Raw genomic sequence first — 17,285 nt, forward strand, 5'->3', positions numbered from 1 at the left:
GCATTCATGACAGCAGTGAAAACAAAGAAAAATAAACATTAAAGGAGGATGCTTAAAAAAATGGGAGATGTAAAGCAAAGATTTATTCTGTAATGTAAATAAAAACTTCCCTTAGAAAATAAATCTAGGAAACTAAAGTTGGCTAGAAATCGATGGTGTGTACCATTAATCAGACCAGTTGATCCTAATCAACGGTTCTAATTTTTATAGCAACCTTTCATATTTTCTGAATATTCAGAGATATCTGAGAATTCAATACCCCATTTCATTTGAGATTCCTCAATTGTTGGATATCTTTAACATCCACTACAGTGCAAAGTGGTAACCTATAGTCTCTAGCACTATGGAGAAGAAAACATTTCTCAGAAAATAAAAAAAAGTTAACTAAAAATTTTTCTCAGTATTAACTGTACTCTAAATTAATTAAGTAGTTTAGAAACTGCATATTGACTAATTTAAACTCTTTGCTTCTCAAGAGCCTCTGATTTTCAAGATGACAGTGGTCTAAAATCTATAAATTTTTAGGTATCAATTGCTATAAATACTTGGTAAAAGATCCTAGGCAAAAGTTTAAATGCTAATATAGCTCCTCAAGTACATGGCTCTGGATAATGTGGATAGTAAAGCATGAACTATTAATTGTTTGTGCATAAAGATTTGTACTAGCTTGATTTGAATAAAGCCAACTGAATTAAAATGAAATTAATAGACCACCTATACATTAAATTCATACTGACTGAGACAAAATTTTTCTTACTCGTCCTTGAGATTAACTAATTAGACATTTTACTTGGTATAGAAGGCTATAACAGACAGTGATCCTCTGAAGAAATCAGTCTTTTTAAAAAATCTTCCATTGACTACAGACCCAATGAAAATGTCTATTATTGGAGAATAATTAAAGACTTATCATGATATCAGCAATGACAGCAGCAAAGGTAAATATTTGTAATGATATTCTAATATGATTGGCCTATGATGTCTCCAACTTCAAAATATCCAGGTCATAATTTATCTTTAAACATTAATTTCCTCAAGGTAGCTAATCCACCCAACACGCATCTTCCATAATCCACTTGACCTCCCCAATCCAACCATACTTAATCTTTGCCTTTACCCCCCACTTTTAAAATACCCTTTCTCAATGTGCACACAGAGCATTATTCAATGCTGTGCATAATGTTATAAAACTATTTGGTGTTTTGACACAATGTTCAAAGTCAGAGAAGCAGCTACGAGAAACAGAAGCACCTTAGGAGAGCTAACTCTAAGGGCAAATTTCCAGCAAAGCTGGCAAGCCTAGGGAAAACCCTCTCTCATCTCCCACCCAGAAACTGCCCCATAAGTCTTCATTTCATTTTGTAATACTCTTTGAAATTCCACCAATTAGGGATTTACTGGTATCCATTTCTAAAAATGTAAAGAGATTTATGAGAGTTAAGGAGATTCTTTACTATTTGGAGTTTGTGTAAATTAACTTAACAGGACTGCTTTTCTCCTACAACTAGCTGAGACCCACAGCACTACTGGAACTGGAAATGCAGACTGAAGGACAGTGAAGCAAGCAACAGTCAGGTATAAACACTTGGGTGGGCATGGCCACCGTGGAAACCTCCAAGTACGGTGGCAGCACACTGCAGCAGGAAGAACATGGGCTCTGAACAGCCCTCAATTTGAATCTCATTCCACCACTTATCATGTGACCTGAGGCAAGTAACTTAATCTCTTTGCATCTCAATTTGCTCTACTATAAAATAAGAATAATCTTTCCCCATAAGGCTGTCTTATACAAGACAGAGTGGCACAAATGCCTCACATGTAACAGATTCTCAAAAAATGCCAGTTTCCGTGTTTTCATTATTGAGGCAAGAACAGAAAGGCACCAAAGAAAAGGAAGAAGGAGACGGAGAATCAAGAGGGTGCCAAAGAGAAACTCTTAAAAATTCCTCCTTTAAAACCAGGTTCAATCAAGAGAATGTAAGAAAACTGTTTTGTTTTCTATTCTCCACCGTACTCCTGTTCTTTCTTTGTGACCATATTGTCCCAGGACTGAAAACACATACAGTACTACTAAATGTATAATACTATATTATGACTTGCTTCTATTATATTAAAGATAAAATAGATCTTAGAAGGCAGACTGAGAACCAATCTCCCATTCAGTTCAATACAACAAATATTAATTGACTGCCTTTTATGGGTAAGGTGTGTCGTAGGTGATTGACAAGAGGTGGAGAAGAAGGTAAAGATGAGTAAGAAAAATTCTTGCCTTTAAGGAGTTAGTACTTTTAAGTTTTCTGATTTCAGAGAATTTTATAGTATTCATCTCTGGGAAGCTCAATTAGTTCATAAGTTAGGGACTTGTACATGTTCTTTATCATTATGAATAGCATGTTAGGGCATAAGGAAGAGATGCTACAGAAAATGGATTTTTTTTTTTAAGATTTTACTTTTACTATTAGTCAAATTTTCATTAATTGTTGAATTTTTAATACAAAAAATTACCTGCCAAAATTTCGGTGTTTCGTGCAGCTATTGTTTTAACTTTTATTATTCCTGATTCAGCAGCCTGCAAGAATAAAAATAATTAGAACATAAAACTTACTATCAACATGAATTACCTAGGGAAAAAAAATCACACATGATAGATAAAATCTCAAGCACGGAGTCAGTCTCTATTATCTTTTTTATTTTCAAAACTTCACATACTAAAGCCTAGTAGTGACAAAGACATTAAATGTAATAAAATATGATTAATTTGATTATTTACATGCAATCTCTGCATTACAACACGTTGCCTTAAGGTGCATCTCGACTACCCTAATCTCTCACGAACTTAAATATTCAGAAAATAAAAAATAATAAACAAAAACAAAGGCTAATGAAAAAAATTAGGTTTCTCTTCCTCATTTCACACCTCCCTCCCCACCATAAAAAAATTGCAAAACACTGAAAAATCAAGTCAAGTCATATATATATAGTCATATATTGGAAGTCATATAACATTTTACACAATGCCATAGAACTGTGCTGTCCAATACGGTGGCCATGGGCTACACGTGGCTGTTGAGCACTTGATATGTAGCTGGTCTGAACTGAGCTGTGCTCCGAGTATAACATACACACTAGATTTTGAAGACTTAGTATGAAAAAAAGAACGTAAACTATCCCCTAAATATTTATATTGATTAAATGTTGAAATGATAATATTTTGAATATATTGAGTTAAATAACGTATACTATTAAAATTAAATGCTTCTGTTTCTTTTCACTCTTTTAATGCAATTTAAAATTACATATATGGATTGCATTTGTGGCCCACATTATATCTCTATTGGATAGTGTTGACATATAATATTGATATATAACTTTCATCAGAGAAACTCAGAACATTTTTACTATCAAGAAACATGCCTATTTTATACTTATACTGATCTCCACACCTCCAAAAATAATACATGAAATACTCATAAGTTAGGGCCGGCCCCGTGGCTTAGCGGTTAAGTGCGCGCACTCCACTGCTGGCAGCCCAGGTTCGGATCCCGGGCGCACACCGTCGCACCGCTTCTCCGGCCATGCTGAGGCCACGTCCCACATACAGCAACTAGAAGGATGTACAGCTATGACATACAACTATCTACGGGGGCTTTGGGGGAAAAAATAAATAAATAAAAATTATAAAAAAAAAAATACTCATAAGTTATATGTCCAAGTTTTCCCATTAATTGGCTTGTTACTTGTTCATTTATCTTGTTATCTCTTACCGCTTGCTAAGGCACAAGTGGTAGCAGTCTCTAAAGGTTTAAAAATAATTGTGGAAGAACATCAGTGTCCTATGGGTTCTAACTTTGAAGACCAGTGGATTAATGCATAAAATAAATAAAACATTATAGGCTACACTATGTGCAGTAGACTTTCGTCATTTTGTCAGGTTCTGAGCATGCGAAGCCCTTACCTGTGTTTGGAGAATTCCCAACTTCATGAGTTCTGATGCAAGATAGAGCCTATCTTCCACTATTAAAAACTGAAAATGCCAGATACTTGCTTTCCCACACGCCCTGGCAGCCTACACTTACCCAGTGAGACACACGGACCAGGGATTCTGAATATGGAGGCTAGTGGCACAGAAAAGCAGAGACAACAGAGAATTCTTTTTTTTTTTTTTGTGAGGAAGATCGGCCCTGAGCTAACATCTGCCAATCCTCCTCTTTTTGCTGAGGAAGACTGGCCCTGGGCTAACATCCGTGCCCATCTTCCTCTACTTTATATGAGACGCTGCCACAGCATGGCTCGACAAGTGGTGCGGCGGTGCGCACCAGGGATCTGAACCGGGGAACCCCGGGCCGCAGCAGCAGAGCGCGCGCACCTAATCGCTTGCGCCACTGGGCTGGCCCCCAGAGAATTCTTTCTGATGACAGCAATAGTGGAGGCAACATCTAGTTTCCAAGGGTATGACGGCAGCAGAACCAGCGGTGGCATGGAGCGGCCAGCACAACTAGTAGTGCAATCCGAGGCATCTCGTCACTGTTCAGCAGACACAGCAGTAATGGTCTCACTGGCAGGATTTTTGCTGTGGTTGTAGCTGTTTGGCCTCCCTTTGTTCCTGTACCTTTTCTAAGGCTGGCTCCATCCAGCCTTCTACCGATTTTGTGAGCCATTCAATAATCTATCAGTAAACTTCATTTCCGCTTAAATCGGCCAGAGTTAGCTTTTATTGCTCACAACTAAGAAGCCTAATGGATATACCAGGACTTAACTTCCACAACTTTAAGAAATGGTAATGTCCCAAATTAAATGAACATGGCTACTAGCAGAAAAATATAGTCAAAATAAATTACTTCAAGGAAAGTTGAGTGATTTTTCTGATCATTCAGGAGAGTGCATAATAGAAACACCAGACACTTAAAAAAAAAATCCTGATGCCCAGGCTGCAATCCATTCCAATTAAATCAGAATGACAGCCAGTGGAAGCCAGGCATCAGTATTTTTAAAAATCTTCAAGCGATTCCAATATGCAGCAAAAATTTAAGAGGCTACTGCAATAATATAAGCAAGAGATGACGGTGGATAGGCCCAAGGTGATAGTCATTGAGATGGTGAGAAGTGGTCAGATTGTGGATATACTTTGAAGATGTACAAACCATAGCAAATTTATTACTGTAAAAATTAAAGAACACAGAAATTATTATGTATATTTTGTTATACTTGCACACACCCCATCTCAAACTCTCTTGGGTAAATTTCTTACTGGGCCAGTTGAAATTAATCTGTGGTCACTGAGATTTCTTCTACCACCATTTTCAAACGTTCAACCTCCCACCCTCTTCACTACAGCCCTGTGTACCCTGCACATTCAGTATTTCATTCTGCTTCAGTGTCACCAGAGATTGATCAAACTGAATCATCATAAAAACAAACATAATTTGTCCTGACTCTCTGAATTCTAGTCAGTCTGACCTTCTTAAGTTTCCAAAATCAGTCCCGTAGCATGCTAGATGCCAGATGTCAGCAAGGGATTTCAAATTTGCCAAATTTGCCAGACACTATTTTTGATTTTCTGAGATAAATAAGAGTTGACCCATGTACATGTCGTAAATAAGTTATAAGTAAGTATAAAATATGTTTAACAAATACTTTTACAAATATACACAATAAAGACAGGGAATAATGAGTGTTTTTTTAAAAACAGTTTCAAAGTAGTAAGTGCTTTAAAAGACATATAACCAGGGGCCCGCCCCGTGGTGTAGCTGTTAGTATGCGAGCTCCGCTGCTGGCGGCCTGGGTTTGGATCCCGGGCGTGCACCAATGCACCGCTTGTCAGGCCATGCTGTGGTGGCGTCCCATATAAAGTGGAGGAAGATGGGCACGGATATTAGCCCAGGACCAGTCTTCCTCAGTAACAGAGAGGAGGATTGCTATGAATGTTAGCTCAAGGCTGATCTTCCTCTCACACACACACACACACACACACACACAAAAAGACATATAACCAGTATTTTCAATCCTCAACTCAAGAAATCACCAAAAGGACTGTTTGTTGCCTTAGAAATAATTAGACCTATCTCAAAGTTCCTTAATTTTTACATCCAAGTTTCTACTGTCAAACTTTACTCTCACAGGCACCCTGTGTTGCTGGAAAGTTTCACTATCAAAGTTTATTGACCACACCTGTATATCAGGGTCCCCCTAACCCCTACAGTCTTCCTTCACACCAAGGCCTAGCCTACATCTTCAAGAGTGTCATATTTCAATGGAGGTATTCAGACTCCGACTTCCTTTTATTTATCAAAGATTGTCTGAGTGAAGAAGAGTCATTACCTTCTTGCTTACTCTGATCAGATACTTTGCATATCTATAGGGGAACAATTGTAACATAGTTACTTTTTCCTGAATTGGCCCTTATGCAAAAAAAAAAAAAAAAAAAAAAAAAGTTGCCAGTTCTACAGACTTGGGTAGGAATGATACAGGTTAAGGTCGGTAGTCTAATATCTCTCTATTGCTAAGGGCAATCTGTTAAATTGGAAAAGAAAGCCAAAAGTCTTAAATACGCTGCATTTAATACTTGTTACTCTTCAAATTAATCTCTCTCAAGAAGTATTTTTTCTCTTTCTCAATATTCTTTGCTTACCCAAATAGACACACCCACCAAGCAGGGATTTTGAACATGGAGGCTAGTGGCACAGAAAACCAGAGACGGGAGAATGCTGACTCCTCTTCCAATACCATCTAGAATATCCTCGGCCTCACTTCTCACTCAGACTCTTCCTGGTCAATCTCATAATTCCATGGTTTCAATTGCTTTCTAAATGCTGAAGACTCCTAAATTATATTCCTGTCCCTTACCTGTCTCCTAAACTATAGGACTTACTAACCTAGATGTTTAAAAGGCATCTTAAATTCAAGATATTCAAAACTGATGTCATCATCTCACACCCCCTCCCCAACGCCCACCTCAGCCCCAGAAAACCCTGTTTCTTCTTCCTATAATCTCTATTTTTCTGGGCCGGCCCCGTGGCTTAGCGGTTAAGTGTGCACGCTCCGCTACTGGCGGCCCGGGTTCGGATCCCAGGCGCGCACCAACACATCGCTTCTCGGGCCATGCTGAGGCCGCGTCCCACATACAGCAACTAGAAGGATGTGCAGCTACGACATACAACTATCTACTGGGGCTTTGGGGGAAAAAATAAATAAATAAAATTATTTAAAAAAAAAATCTCTATTTTTCTGAACAGCAGCAGCATCCATCCAGTCACTGACCCAGACATCTGGAGTTTCTCTCTCATCCCACAAACCTAACCAGCCACAAAGTTTATGCAGTCAACATATCTTGTACTCGTTTTTTTTTTTTTTTTTTTTAATAAAATCCCACTTCTACACCTTAGTTCAAATTTCTCATTATCAATCTAAACTAAGAGATTTCTCTACTTACAATCTTATCCTCCCTCCATCCACTGTCCCAACTCTTCAGTGGTTCCCCAGCACTCAATCCTACTAGTGTTTCTCAAAATTGAGTAGTGTAAGGACATTTTTTAAAAGGAAAAAAAAAAAAAATCTCATGGATCTACCCAGTCAGTGACAAATTTAAGTATGTATAAATAAAATTAGGAATAAACTCTTTATCTTTATAGCTCTAAAATTATAAAGCCAACAAATTCACAAATTAAATACAAACCCAAATTAACATTAATTTAAAGTGACAAATAATGCTTTGCTGACATTAAACCACTGCTAATCCCATGAAGACAGCGGGAGACTCATGGTTCAGGCTCTCCTGAGTTGGGCACTCTTACATCACCATAAGCAGCACCAGAAATCATTTCTTCCAGCACTTTTTTCTATAGCAACTATAGAAAAGCCTTTCCATCTTTGTGGGCTGTCTATGGTTTGTACCTGTAACACTTTATTCCATTCATCTTATTATATGTCTATTTCTATTCTATTCTAGAATGTCTCCATTCTAGCTGTAAGCCCCAGGAGGATAAGAAACCTATTTCATTCATCTCTTTGTATCACTAATGCCTACCACAGTGCCTAGCATACAGCAGCTACACAATAAATGTTTCTAAACAAACAAATGAAAAGTTCTAAATAGAGGGAGAGACGTGACTGCCCACTAATTGAAAAATCCAGAGGAAATCTGATCCAGATTCACAATGCCATCAGAGCTGCAGTGTCACTTCTCTGTGATTCTCTTCGTTCTGTCCTGTTCCATGGGTAGGTAGGCTGCTTCGAATCTTGGCAACAAAAATAGCTGCAGCCATTCTGCACCTCACAATTTCATATGACGTATCTAGAAGGAGAGAAAGGTCTCTTGAGGAAGAAAGGGGAAACTTTCCTTTTCCAGAATCACTCACTGGCATTACATGACTTGAGCAGAAATGAAGGTGGAGGTGGTGGGGGTGGGGAAGGTTTCAACTAGATTAAACTAATCAAGAACTCTGGAGCAAGGAATGAGGTTAATGCATCCAAATCCAACAAGTTGAAAATAAAGGAAGAGTGCAGCCGACCATTAAAGGAAGCAAGAGGGAATGGACAAATGTCCACTACTAGAACTGTGCACAAATTTACCAAAAAAAAAAAAAAAAAAAATTTAAACGCTGCTTCCCTTCACCAAAGTTCCTATGTTGTGTTTCTGTTTTTTTAAAAACATATATTTTTCACAACATCTATAAGAGTAGAGCCTCAAAATTAGAACAAAGTTACCACAGGTCCAAATTAATTATTTACAGGACATAGCATGAAACAAGAGCTAAAGAAGAAATGTGAAATTCAAGTTAATGGCAACTTATATAGAATAATGTATTCATGAGACACCAGGAAGGTATGAAGCTGCCTGAAGACTTATGATTTTAGACGTCAGGTAAAATCAAAAGACCTACAGTCAAGTCCATACCTGAGAATACTTAACAGATCTAGAACATTCCCTACAGGACAATATCCTCATAAAACAATTACTACATTGCAACCAATAAGATTTTCCTGTGTAACGAGCAATTAATCTACAATCCCAAAGCTTTGGAAAATATATACTTACATGGCATCCTATTCAAAACTTCTGAACTAAAAAAGAAACCAAAAAATCTCGGGCTTCTAGGAAACAAAAAATTTTTCTCTAACATATCAAATGAAAGACTGAAACGCAGATTATATGTGGATAGCTAAAAATATATACGTGGTATGCTTATATATATGGTATCCCTTTTCTTTCTTTTTTAAAAATTTAGTCTCCAACAAGTATATAATTAGCACGTCCCAGATATACAAATGTTTTGCACTACAGTGGACAGAAGGATAAACAAGATGCAAAACTGACCCTTAAGGAGTTGTTTAGAAAAGAAAATATACTAAAATAACTGTAACAGAAGGTAATATATAAGAGCTATAAGAAAATATCTTATAAAATAAGCTTAAATGAAAGTTAAGAAAGCAGAGCAAAACATATTAGCTTGAAAATCCTGGGCAGGAGCTGCAACTATTTTCGCTCTAGCAACTAGCTAGTACATGGCACACAGTAAGTATTCAAAAATTATTTCACGAACAAATGAATGAGTGAATGAGGAAAGAAATTAGACAACTATCTGTAAAGTTGGTTTATCCGTGCAACAAATGGATAAGCAATACTTAAAGTGGGATTAAATGAAAGTTAGGATTTTAATTTTTAAAAAAAGATGAGAGGAGGTGATTCCAGGCAGCAAAAGAAACCTCAGAAACCATGGCATAGAAGAAGGAAGCAGTAGGGCATATTTGGAGAATAAATGCAGCAATACAGTTCCACTGAAATACAAAGGTAGAAGGAAAAGGTGAAGGTGATGAAGCTAGAAAGGAAGGCTGGGAAGATCAAGAGGATCTTATGCTATGCTAAGGAGTTCTCTAAGTACAGAGAAGCTACTACTGAAGGTTTCTGAGCTGTTTAAGTATACTAATCTGGTGGTAACAAATAGAATGGTTTGTCTTTTGTGCCATTAATGCCTATCAAAGGCCAGGCATAAGATTGAAACCTGGAACTAGAATAATAGCTGAGAAAATAGAAAAAAGGAGAGTTATGTTAGAAATACAGAGCTAGAAGGAACAGCTGACAATGAATAAAGAGAGCTGAGGGAGAGAAGATAGCCAAATAGGACCAAGGTAAGTAACAGTGATAAATACCATTAACAGAACAAGTGAAGTGGGGGAAAAGGACAAGTTTTGAGGAAAATAAGTTCAATTACAAGAAGTTCTGTGGCCAGCCCCGTGGCCAAGTGGTTCAAGTTCCGTGCGTTCCACTTCGGTGGCCCAAGTTCAGCGGTTTGGACGTCAGGCGCAGACCTACTCCAGTCGTCAGCCATGCTGTGGCGGCATCCCACATACAAAACAGAGTAAGACTGGCACATTTGTTGGCTCAGGACTGATCCTCCTCAAGCAAAAAAAGAGGAGGATTGGGAAGAGATGTTAGCTCAAGGTGAAGCTTCCTCACCAAAAAAAAACACCAAGAAGTTCTATCTGAAGTATGTGAAAGATATTCTGGCAGATGTGTCCAACAGACAGCTGGAAACAGGTCAAAGCTCAATAAAGAGAGCAGAGTAAGTGACGTAGAGTTAGGAGTCATCAGCGTCCTGATAAGGCCAGAAGCAATGGGAGTAGATGACAGTGCTAAGGGGATGAGCACGGAGAAAGAAGAGGGCTGAAGACATAACTTGGGATACACTTATATGCAAAGAAAAGGAGAAGGAATACTGAGAGAGAGAGAGGAGAAATACAAGAGTAGAGTGTCACAAAAGTCAAAATGAGAGAATTCCAAGATGGAAAGAATGACGAATAGTTAACAAATAATGAAGCAGGGCAGACGAATGGGACAATGATGAAAACAAGTTAAGCATGTTTTAAAGGCATCTGCAGCATGATATAATGGAAAGAAGGAGAGGAGTTAGAGATGGATGCACATGGATTCACATCCCAGTTCTTCCACTTTCTAGCTTTACGATCTTATGCAAGTGACTGAATCTCTCTAAACTATTGTTTCCTCATCTGTAAAACTGAAATGGCATATTGCAATAGTCATTGGATGCAAAGTTCCAAGTCTAGTGGAAAGACAATATTTTACTCAACCTTGAGTTAACTTCATGAAGACAAAGGCAGTTTCTCATTCATTTTTGCATTTCCTGACACACTTAAGACTGAGGAAACTAATAAATTTCTATTAAATTATAAGAGTAATAGCAAAACCCAATATTTTGTACATGGTTGAAAATAAGCTATACTTATTTAAAAGAAAAAAAGAAAAATAATTCTATTTTTGAAGTATGTCTTCCTTTTTGGTTTATAAGCCAAGAACAATGTCTTTGATTTCTTTCACATCACCAAAATACAGTGCTAAGAAGCTAATACATTCTTTTTGACTAAAATATGTTTTCACTTTTGCCCTCTACTCATTGTCTACATGAAAATAAAAATACGTTGCTCAAAAACTTAGCAAAAAATAAACTATTACGTTTTATACTTTAACAATAAATTTCAGTGGTTCTGGTACTAACTTTCATAAATAAATAAAATATGTTATAGACTAATCAAAAGCTTTTTAAAGAACTCTCATTGTAAAATGCTCTTAGGACAATGCAATAAGCTAGTAAAATTTTCCTAGAAGTCTTAATGAAAAAGTTACTGCTTATATTACTCTTGAAGTTAACGTCTAAAATATTTATCAGAAGAAAATGAATTTAACGAGACCTTAGAAATCTAATGTACCTTTTCTGGCATAAAATCAACAGCAGCATAAAAAGAAAGAGCAGAGTCAAAAACAAAGGTCACTTGCATGTCTATGCAATTATCTAAAATTGCTTTGTATAGGAAAGTAAGTCTTGACCAAAATGACTTATAACTCCTTACCACTCTTGTCATATTGTTCTGACTAGTATTGGCAAGTTTTTTTTGAATAAACTATGAAAACTAATTTATGTCAGTATATAAAACATGGATTTATTTTATTATGCTTACGAGGGAAGGACTACAATTGGTTCTATCATGAGCAAATTTCTCTGACCAATGTAAAATAGGTAAAAAACTATATAGTTCATTATGAAATACTAAATGAAAACAGCTCCCAATTAAGCATGTAAACATTATCCAGACTCATTCTTCATTGTCATAAGTTCCTGAAAATGAGATCTTCTCTCTACTAGAAGAGCCAACTGACTTGGGCCTCAGTCCCCAAAGAGCTGGTTAAAGGGAGAATCCTGTTATGGTAAGTAGAAGGCATCTCTTTCACCAAGTAACCCTCAGCTAGCTCACGCATAAAAACACTGGACACTGAGGAACTCTACACAGGAACCTTTGCTTTTTTAGGCAAAAATCCCTGCCAAGCAACTTCTATCAGGCCTGAACAGGCAAGAGGAAACTTAAAGCACACAGCCTAGGAAGACTATCTGCACTTTATTATTTACACCCTTACTGATTCCACTTTATTAAAAATGAGAAAAAAATCCATCCAAAACCCTAATTCTGACCACCTCAACTCAAATGACTTTCATCCTCTTCTATCACCCACTCCCTGGACTTCATCATCCTCTAGTGCGGCAGCACTTGGCAATCTGTAATCCAATATCCCCACTATTGTCCCAACCCCTATCCTTCTAGCTCTCTCACTCCAGCTCCACTGCTCTTTGATTAAACTGGTGCTCCTAGGCCCTTAGCCCTTCTACCTTCTTCCAATCAATCCAAGTTCCGTTGGATTTCCTTCTTTGGGAATCCAATCTAGATCACGCGATCCATCATCATTTCAATCACTTTTCCTGCAAAGACTCCTAAGTGTTCCAAGTCGATTTCTCCTCCACTGCTCCCCTCAAACTTCCTACACATCACTTCTTTCATCACCAGTTAATCCTAGCACTAAGCTTGTTTCTTATCTTACAAAGAAAACGGAGGCCATAGGCCAAACCGTGCACAACTTCCTCTCTCTCCTTTCCCATATACTTAACCTTAGTCTGTCCAGCTGCCTTTCCCTTTAATGCTATTTCCCAAAGTTTCTTCTTTAGCCCTGATATTCTCACTCTATACACTCTTCCTGGAGCATCTTATCCACTCCTGTGGCTTCTACTATCATGTATAAACTGATACTCCTAAATCTGAAATTCTAGACCTCCCTACTGGTCAGTTCCACTTGGATGCCACCCATAAATCTTAAACTTAATATATTCATGACTATTCTTTTTCCCCAAAAACATTTCCTTCTCCTATATTTCTTCTCTTAGTGATCCACCCAGTTTCCCAATCCAGAAACCTGGGAGGCATCACAGATTTCTCTCTCTACATTACATAAAATGTCACTATGCCCTGGTAATTTTACCTGTTTAATCTCTTTTTAATCCATACTTGCTCTTTCACTCATGTCTCCCACAACGCAAGTAACCTCCTGTCTACCTCTACTGTTACCTCAATGCAGGCAATCATTACTTTTTAAAATTTGATCTCTTTGCCTCAATCTCAGTCCCCTCTAATTCTTCCCACCATTACTGTTACAGTAATGCTACTAAACACAAAATTGATACTACCACCCCCGCTCTTAAAAAGTTTTAATGGCTCCCAATCACCTTCAGCATGAAATTTATTTTACACGGAATACAAACATGTGCTATTTCCTCTGCCTAGAACGATCCCACCTCCCCTTCTTCTGTTGGCTAGCTTCTACTCATCCTATTAAGACTCAGCTCAAGAATTACAAACTGTCTCTGCCCACGTTTCCAGGCTCAGTTAGATCCCCCTCATCTGTTTCCACAGAGTAGTGCCTGCAAATAGAAAACAACCAAAAAGTGTTTATTCATTAAATACATAAACATAAAGCTTCAGAGGTTACTGCCTCCTAAGGCCACTGAATATCAACTATATAGAAGTGATATATAATTATATACAAAGCTTTAAAGTAATTTTTAGAACAAAGAAAAAATTTTTCACACAAATATTCCAGACAAATTAGCTAGTACACTTGTGCTAAAAACAAGTTGCACTGAAGCATGAATATTTATATTTAAGGACTAAGAAAAATAAACATGAAAAAAAGAGGAAGGAATTTATTGCTGTTATTATTTATTGTCTTTATTATAAAATGATAGAATGCAATTACAGCCACTATAAAAACAATTTAATATGCAAAGCATAGATTTATAAATGAAAACAAGATGGAGAAAATCCAAAGGTAAGAAGTAGATATCAGTAAATAAGGCACTATCCTTTATGAATACTCTTCTGTTTTTCTAACAGATTTGAAATCTTTAAAAATCCAGCTTAATTAAAAAAACAATTATAGCCAAGTATATAGCCAAAAAAGTAGAAATTACTAAAAACTTAAAATAAAGACTAAATATAAAATATTTCCCTTCATTCTACTTTGTTTAAAAAGTATTGGGGAAGGAGACATTCCTTCCAAAACATATATGCAATTAGCACTGCACTGTATTAAGTTCTTGAGTAGCCTTATAGGTAGTTCAGAATGAGTATTTTTCACAGGTAATACCTGTGAAGATACTGGGAGAGTGTTAACTAGCACACCAGTATACAGATGAAAAAGCTTTTACACTTAGAAAGGGTCTACCAAGCACCCCTCAAAAAATAAAACTAAAAACTTACCAGGTCTTTAAAGAACAAAAGCCAAAATTTGGCATTGCTATTAAATTACCAGGGAAAATATAATTCAACCAAAATATTTCTTGAAAGTCAGGCTCTCTCCTAAAAAATCACCACTATTAGGCTAACTACTTTATTCTTGTTTTAAACTTGTGACACAGTCAAGGTCATTTTTCAATTCCATCTAATATACCTAAGCATATTAGAAGTGCCATTGGGTTAGGAGTCAAAGTTCTTAAAGCCAACAAATTCTTATAAAGCGTGCACGATACATGAAATTATGTACCAGAGATAATCACACCAGGAATTACTTTTGCCATTATCTCAAAGACTGGGTGCAATTACTAAATATCTCTTTAGCCAATGTTTAAGGAAAAAAAGCTAATGAGCTTTATTGCAAGTTCCTAGATTAGAAATGGACTGAGTTCCAGAACCTTGTAAGTTACCTGTTTGGAACTGTGAATGCATTTTCCAACAGAAATAATGTAATAAATGGCAATTAAATTCTCAAGCTAGCCCACAAAGACCTATAATATAGAGGAATCATAGTTTTTATATGAATTATAAGAACTGGGAACAGTCAGTTCTATACATTATTGTTAAAATTACAAAATAGGATTTAACATTTTTAAATGAGAGCATTTCTCTTACAATTAGAACAGACTGATTCATTAAAATTCTTTAAAACAGCTTAATTCTTTAAAATTACTTGTTTTAACTTTCAACATGATATAGAGAAAATAATGAAAATCAATATCAAAACATTCTATTGAATATAGGACATAAAACATATCATAATAGTCATCTTTTCCCAAAAAGGCATATCTAGTTTCCATCACTCAGTGACACTTGCTTACTTTATTAAAGACATACTAGACGGAGTTTGTTGAAGACTGAGACCAAAGCACTTACAGAAAAGTTAAGGCTCCTTGGAAGCCTACAGTCCAAACTTTATTGGGTCAGTTCAATTACAGAATCTTTATAATAATAAAAACAAAACATTTAAGTAAGTATGAAACTATTTCAAAATTCCTTGGTGAACTTTTAGGGCAAATAGTAAACGAAATTGCAGGTACCGAACTACGCTAAATGAGAAGAAACAAAATAATTGCTTTTACAAAAACACCGCTGAAATATCTTATTTCAGAAATGAGAAAAGAAATGGAGCAGCATTTTTGAAAAGTTTAAGAGAAATAAAATGGCATCTTAAGAGAAAAAGGCAATACTGACTAAATGTTAAAAAATTTCAATTCAGAAAATACTTGGAGAATTTAATTTGTATATATTATCAAGCCTCTTTAATAACACCCTTTTTGCTCTGACGACTTGCCCACCATAATCTAACAAATCCACCCTTTAACCCTATTTTACATCTGAAAGAAAACCAAAGCTCAAAGAGGTTAAATAAAATGTATAGCTAGCACTTAAATTCGAGTGAATTCCACTCGACTCTAAGCCCAAATTTCCCATCACAGTACTGCTCATAACAAGGCTGAACATGGTTACTGACGGGCTTCAACATTTGTCGTAAGTTAGGCGTCTCTGGATAATGTATTAATCCTTCATGGGACTGACACGGAGTTAAGCTGCACGACCCAGGACAAGAAGGAAAGCTACTTCCGATCCGGTGGTATATCCTATAAACGTGAGGAGCGTAGATTTCACCACAAGGGTGGACACCAGCTCTTAGAAGCAACAAACCTAAGTTTTACAGTTCTGGCTTGGCTCGCCTAGAGTTTGAAAAAAGCCCGAAGAGGCGAGGGTACAATACACCCAGCCGAATTCGCCGAATCGGCTCCCTGCGCGAACTTCTCCCCTAAACCCGGGGACAGGGGAGTGGAGAAAATCAGGGCGCCTCAGACCTCTCCAAGGAAACGGTAAAGAGCGCTCGCAAACCCGGGACGCGGCGGGACTGGGGACGCGGCGCAGGGCCGGCTCTGACAGGACAGGCGGCCCCCGCCCCCTCCCGCCGCCGGCCGCGGCTTACCTCCTTGACAGGTGGGAACTTCTTCTTGCATTCCAGGGACAAGGCCCGCAGGTCGCTCTGCATGTTCTCCAGCAGCTTCTTCACCGCCTCGGGGCTGTTGGTGCCGGACATGATCCCCCGAGCTCCGAGCCAATTTCCGAGCGGCGTAAACGAACTCCGGCGCTGGCAGCTCCTCAGGGCGCCAGGAGGCTCCCTCCCGGCGGCGCCGACCCTGCGGCAGCCGGCCCCTCGGGCTCCGCGGGGGCTCGGCCGGGCCTGGGCTGCGGGCCCGGAGCGAGCCCGAGCGCCCCCCGCAGCCTCCTCGCAACTCCCCGGCTCCTCTCCGCGGCGCCCCCGCAGGCGCTCCGCCCCACCAGGCTCCGCCGGCGCTGCCCGAGGAGCCCACCAGGCGGGCAGGTCTCTCCCGCTGCCGCCGGGCCTGGCCACCCCGGTCGTCACCGGCCAACCTGGCAAGACGCTTCAGCACTGGCCCCCCGGGCAGCCCAGACTCGCCGACGCCATTAGCCGAGTCGCCCACAATTCCGAGCGCGGCCGGGACACGTCAGCCGCACTTCCGGGGCCGCGGCCGCCGCCCCCGCAGCAGCCAACCAGGCGGCGAGCCGCAGGCGGGGCGGGGCCGGGGGCGGGGCCACGCTCGGGGCAAGCCCGGTTCCGGGCGGGGCGCTTCCCCCGCCGCGGTACGGTTAGGGCGTGGGCCGTTCTCGTC

At 38.7% G+C, this 17,285-nt stretch overlaps 1 protein-coding gene across 6 annotated transcripts in view; it reads right to left on the reverse strand.

The window, feature by feature from the left end:
- MON2 (MON2 homolog, regulator of endosome-to-Golgi trafficking) overlaps positions 1-17,074 on the reverse strand; it is a 101,454-nt gene extending 84,380 nt beyond the window's left edge. For 4 of the 6 annotated variants that reach the window (XM_058557740.1, XM_058557739.1, XM_058557743.1 and 1 more), the window contains exons 1-2: positions 16,580-17,074; positions 2,506-2,569 (exon numbers count right to left, since the gene is read on the reverse strand). In XM_058557740.1, coding sequence (XP_058413723.1) covers positions 2,506-2,569; positions 16,580-16,690 — 175 coding nt within the window. In that variant the 5' untranslated portion in view covers positions 16,691-17,074. Of the gene's footprint in view, positions 1-2,505; positions 2,570-16,579 lie in introns of those variants that run through there. The other 2 variants (XM_058557741.1, XM_058557742.1) reach the window with 2 other exon arrangements.
- Between the last annotated feature and the right edge of the window lie 211 nt (positions 17,075-17,285).

This window comes from Diceros bicornis, chromosome 17, assembly GCF_020826845.1.
Source record: "Diceros bicornis minor isolate mBicDic1 chromosome 17, mDicBic1.mat.cur, whole genome shotgun sequence".
Lineage (NCBI taxonomy): Eukaryota > Metazoa > Chordata > Mammalia > Perissodactyla > Rhinocerotidae > Diceros > Diceros bicornis.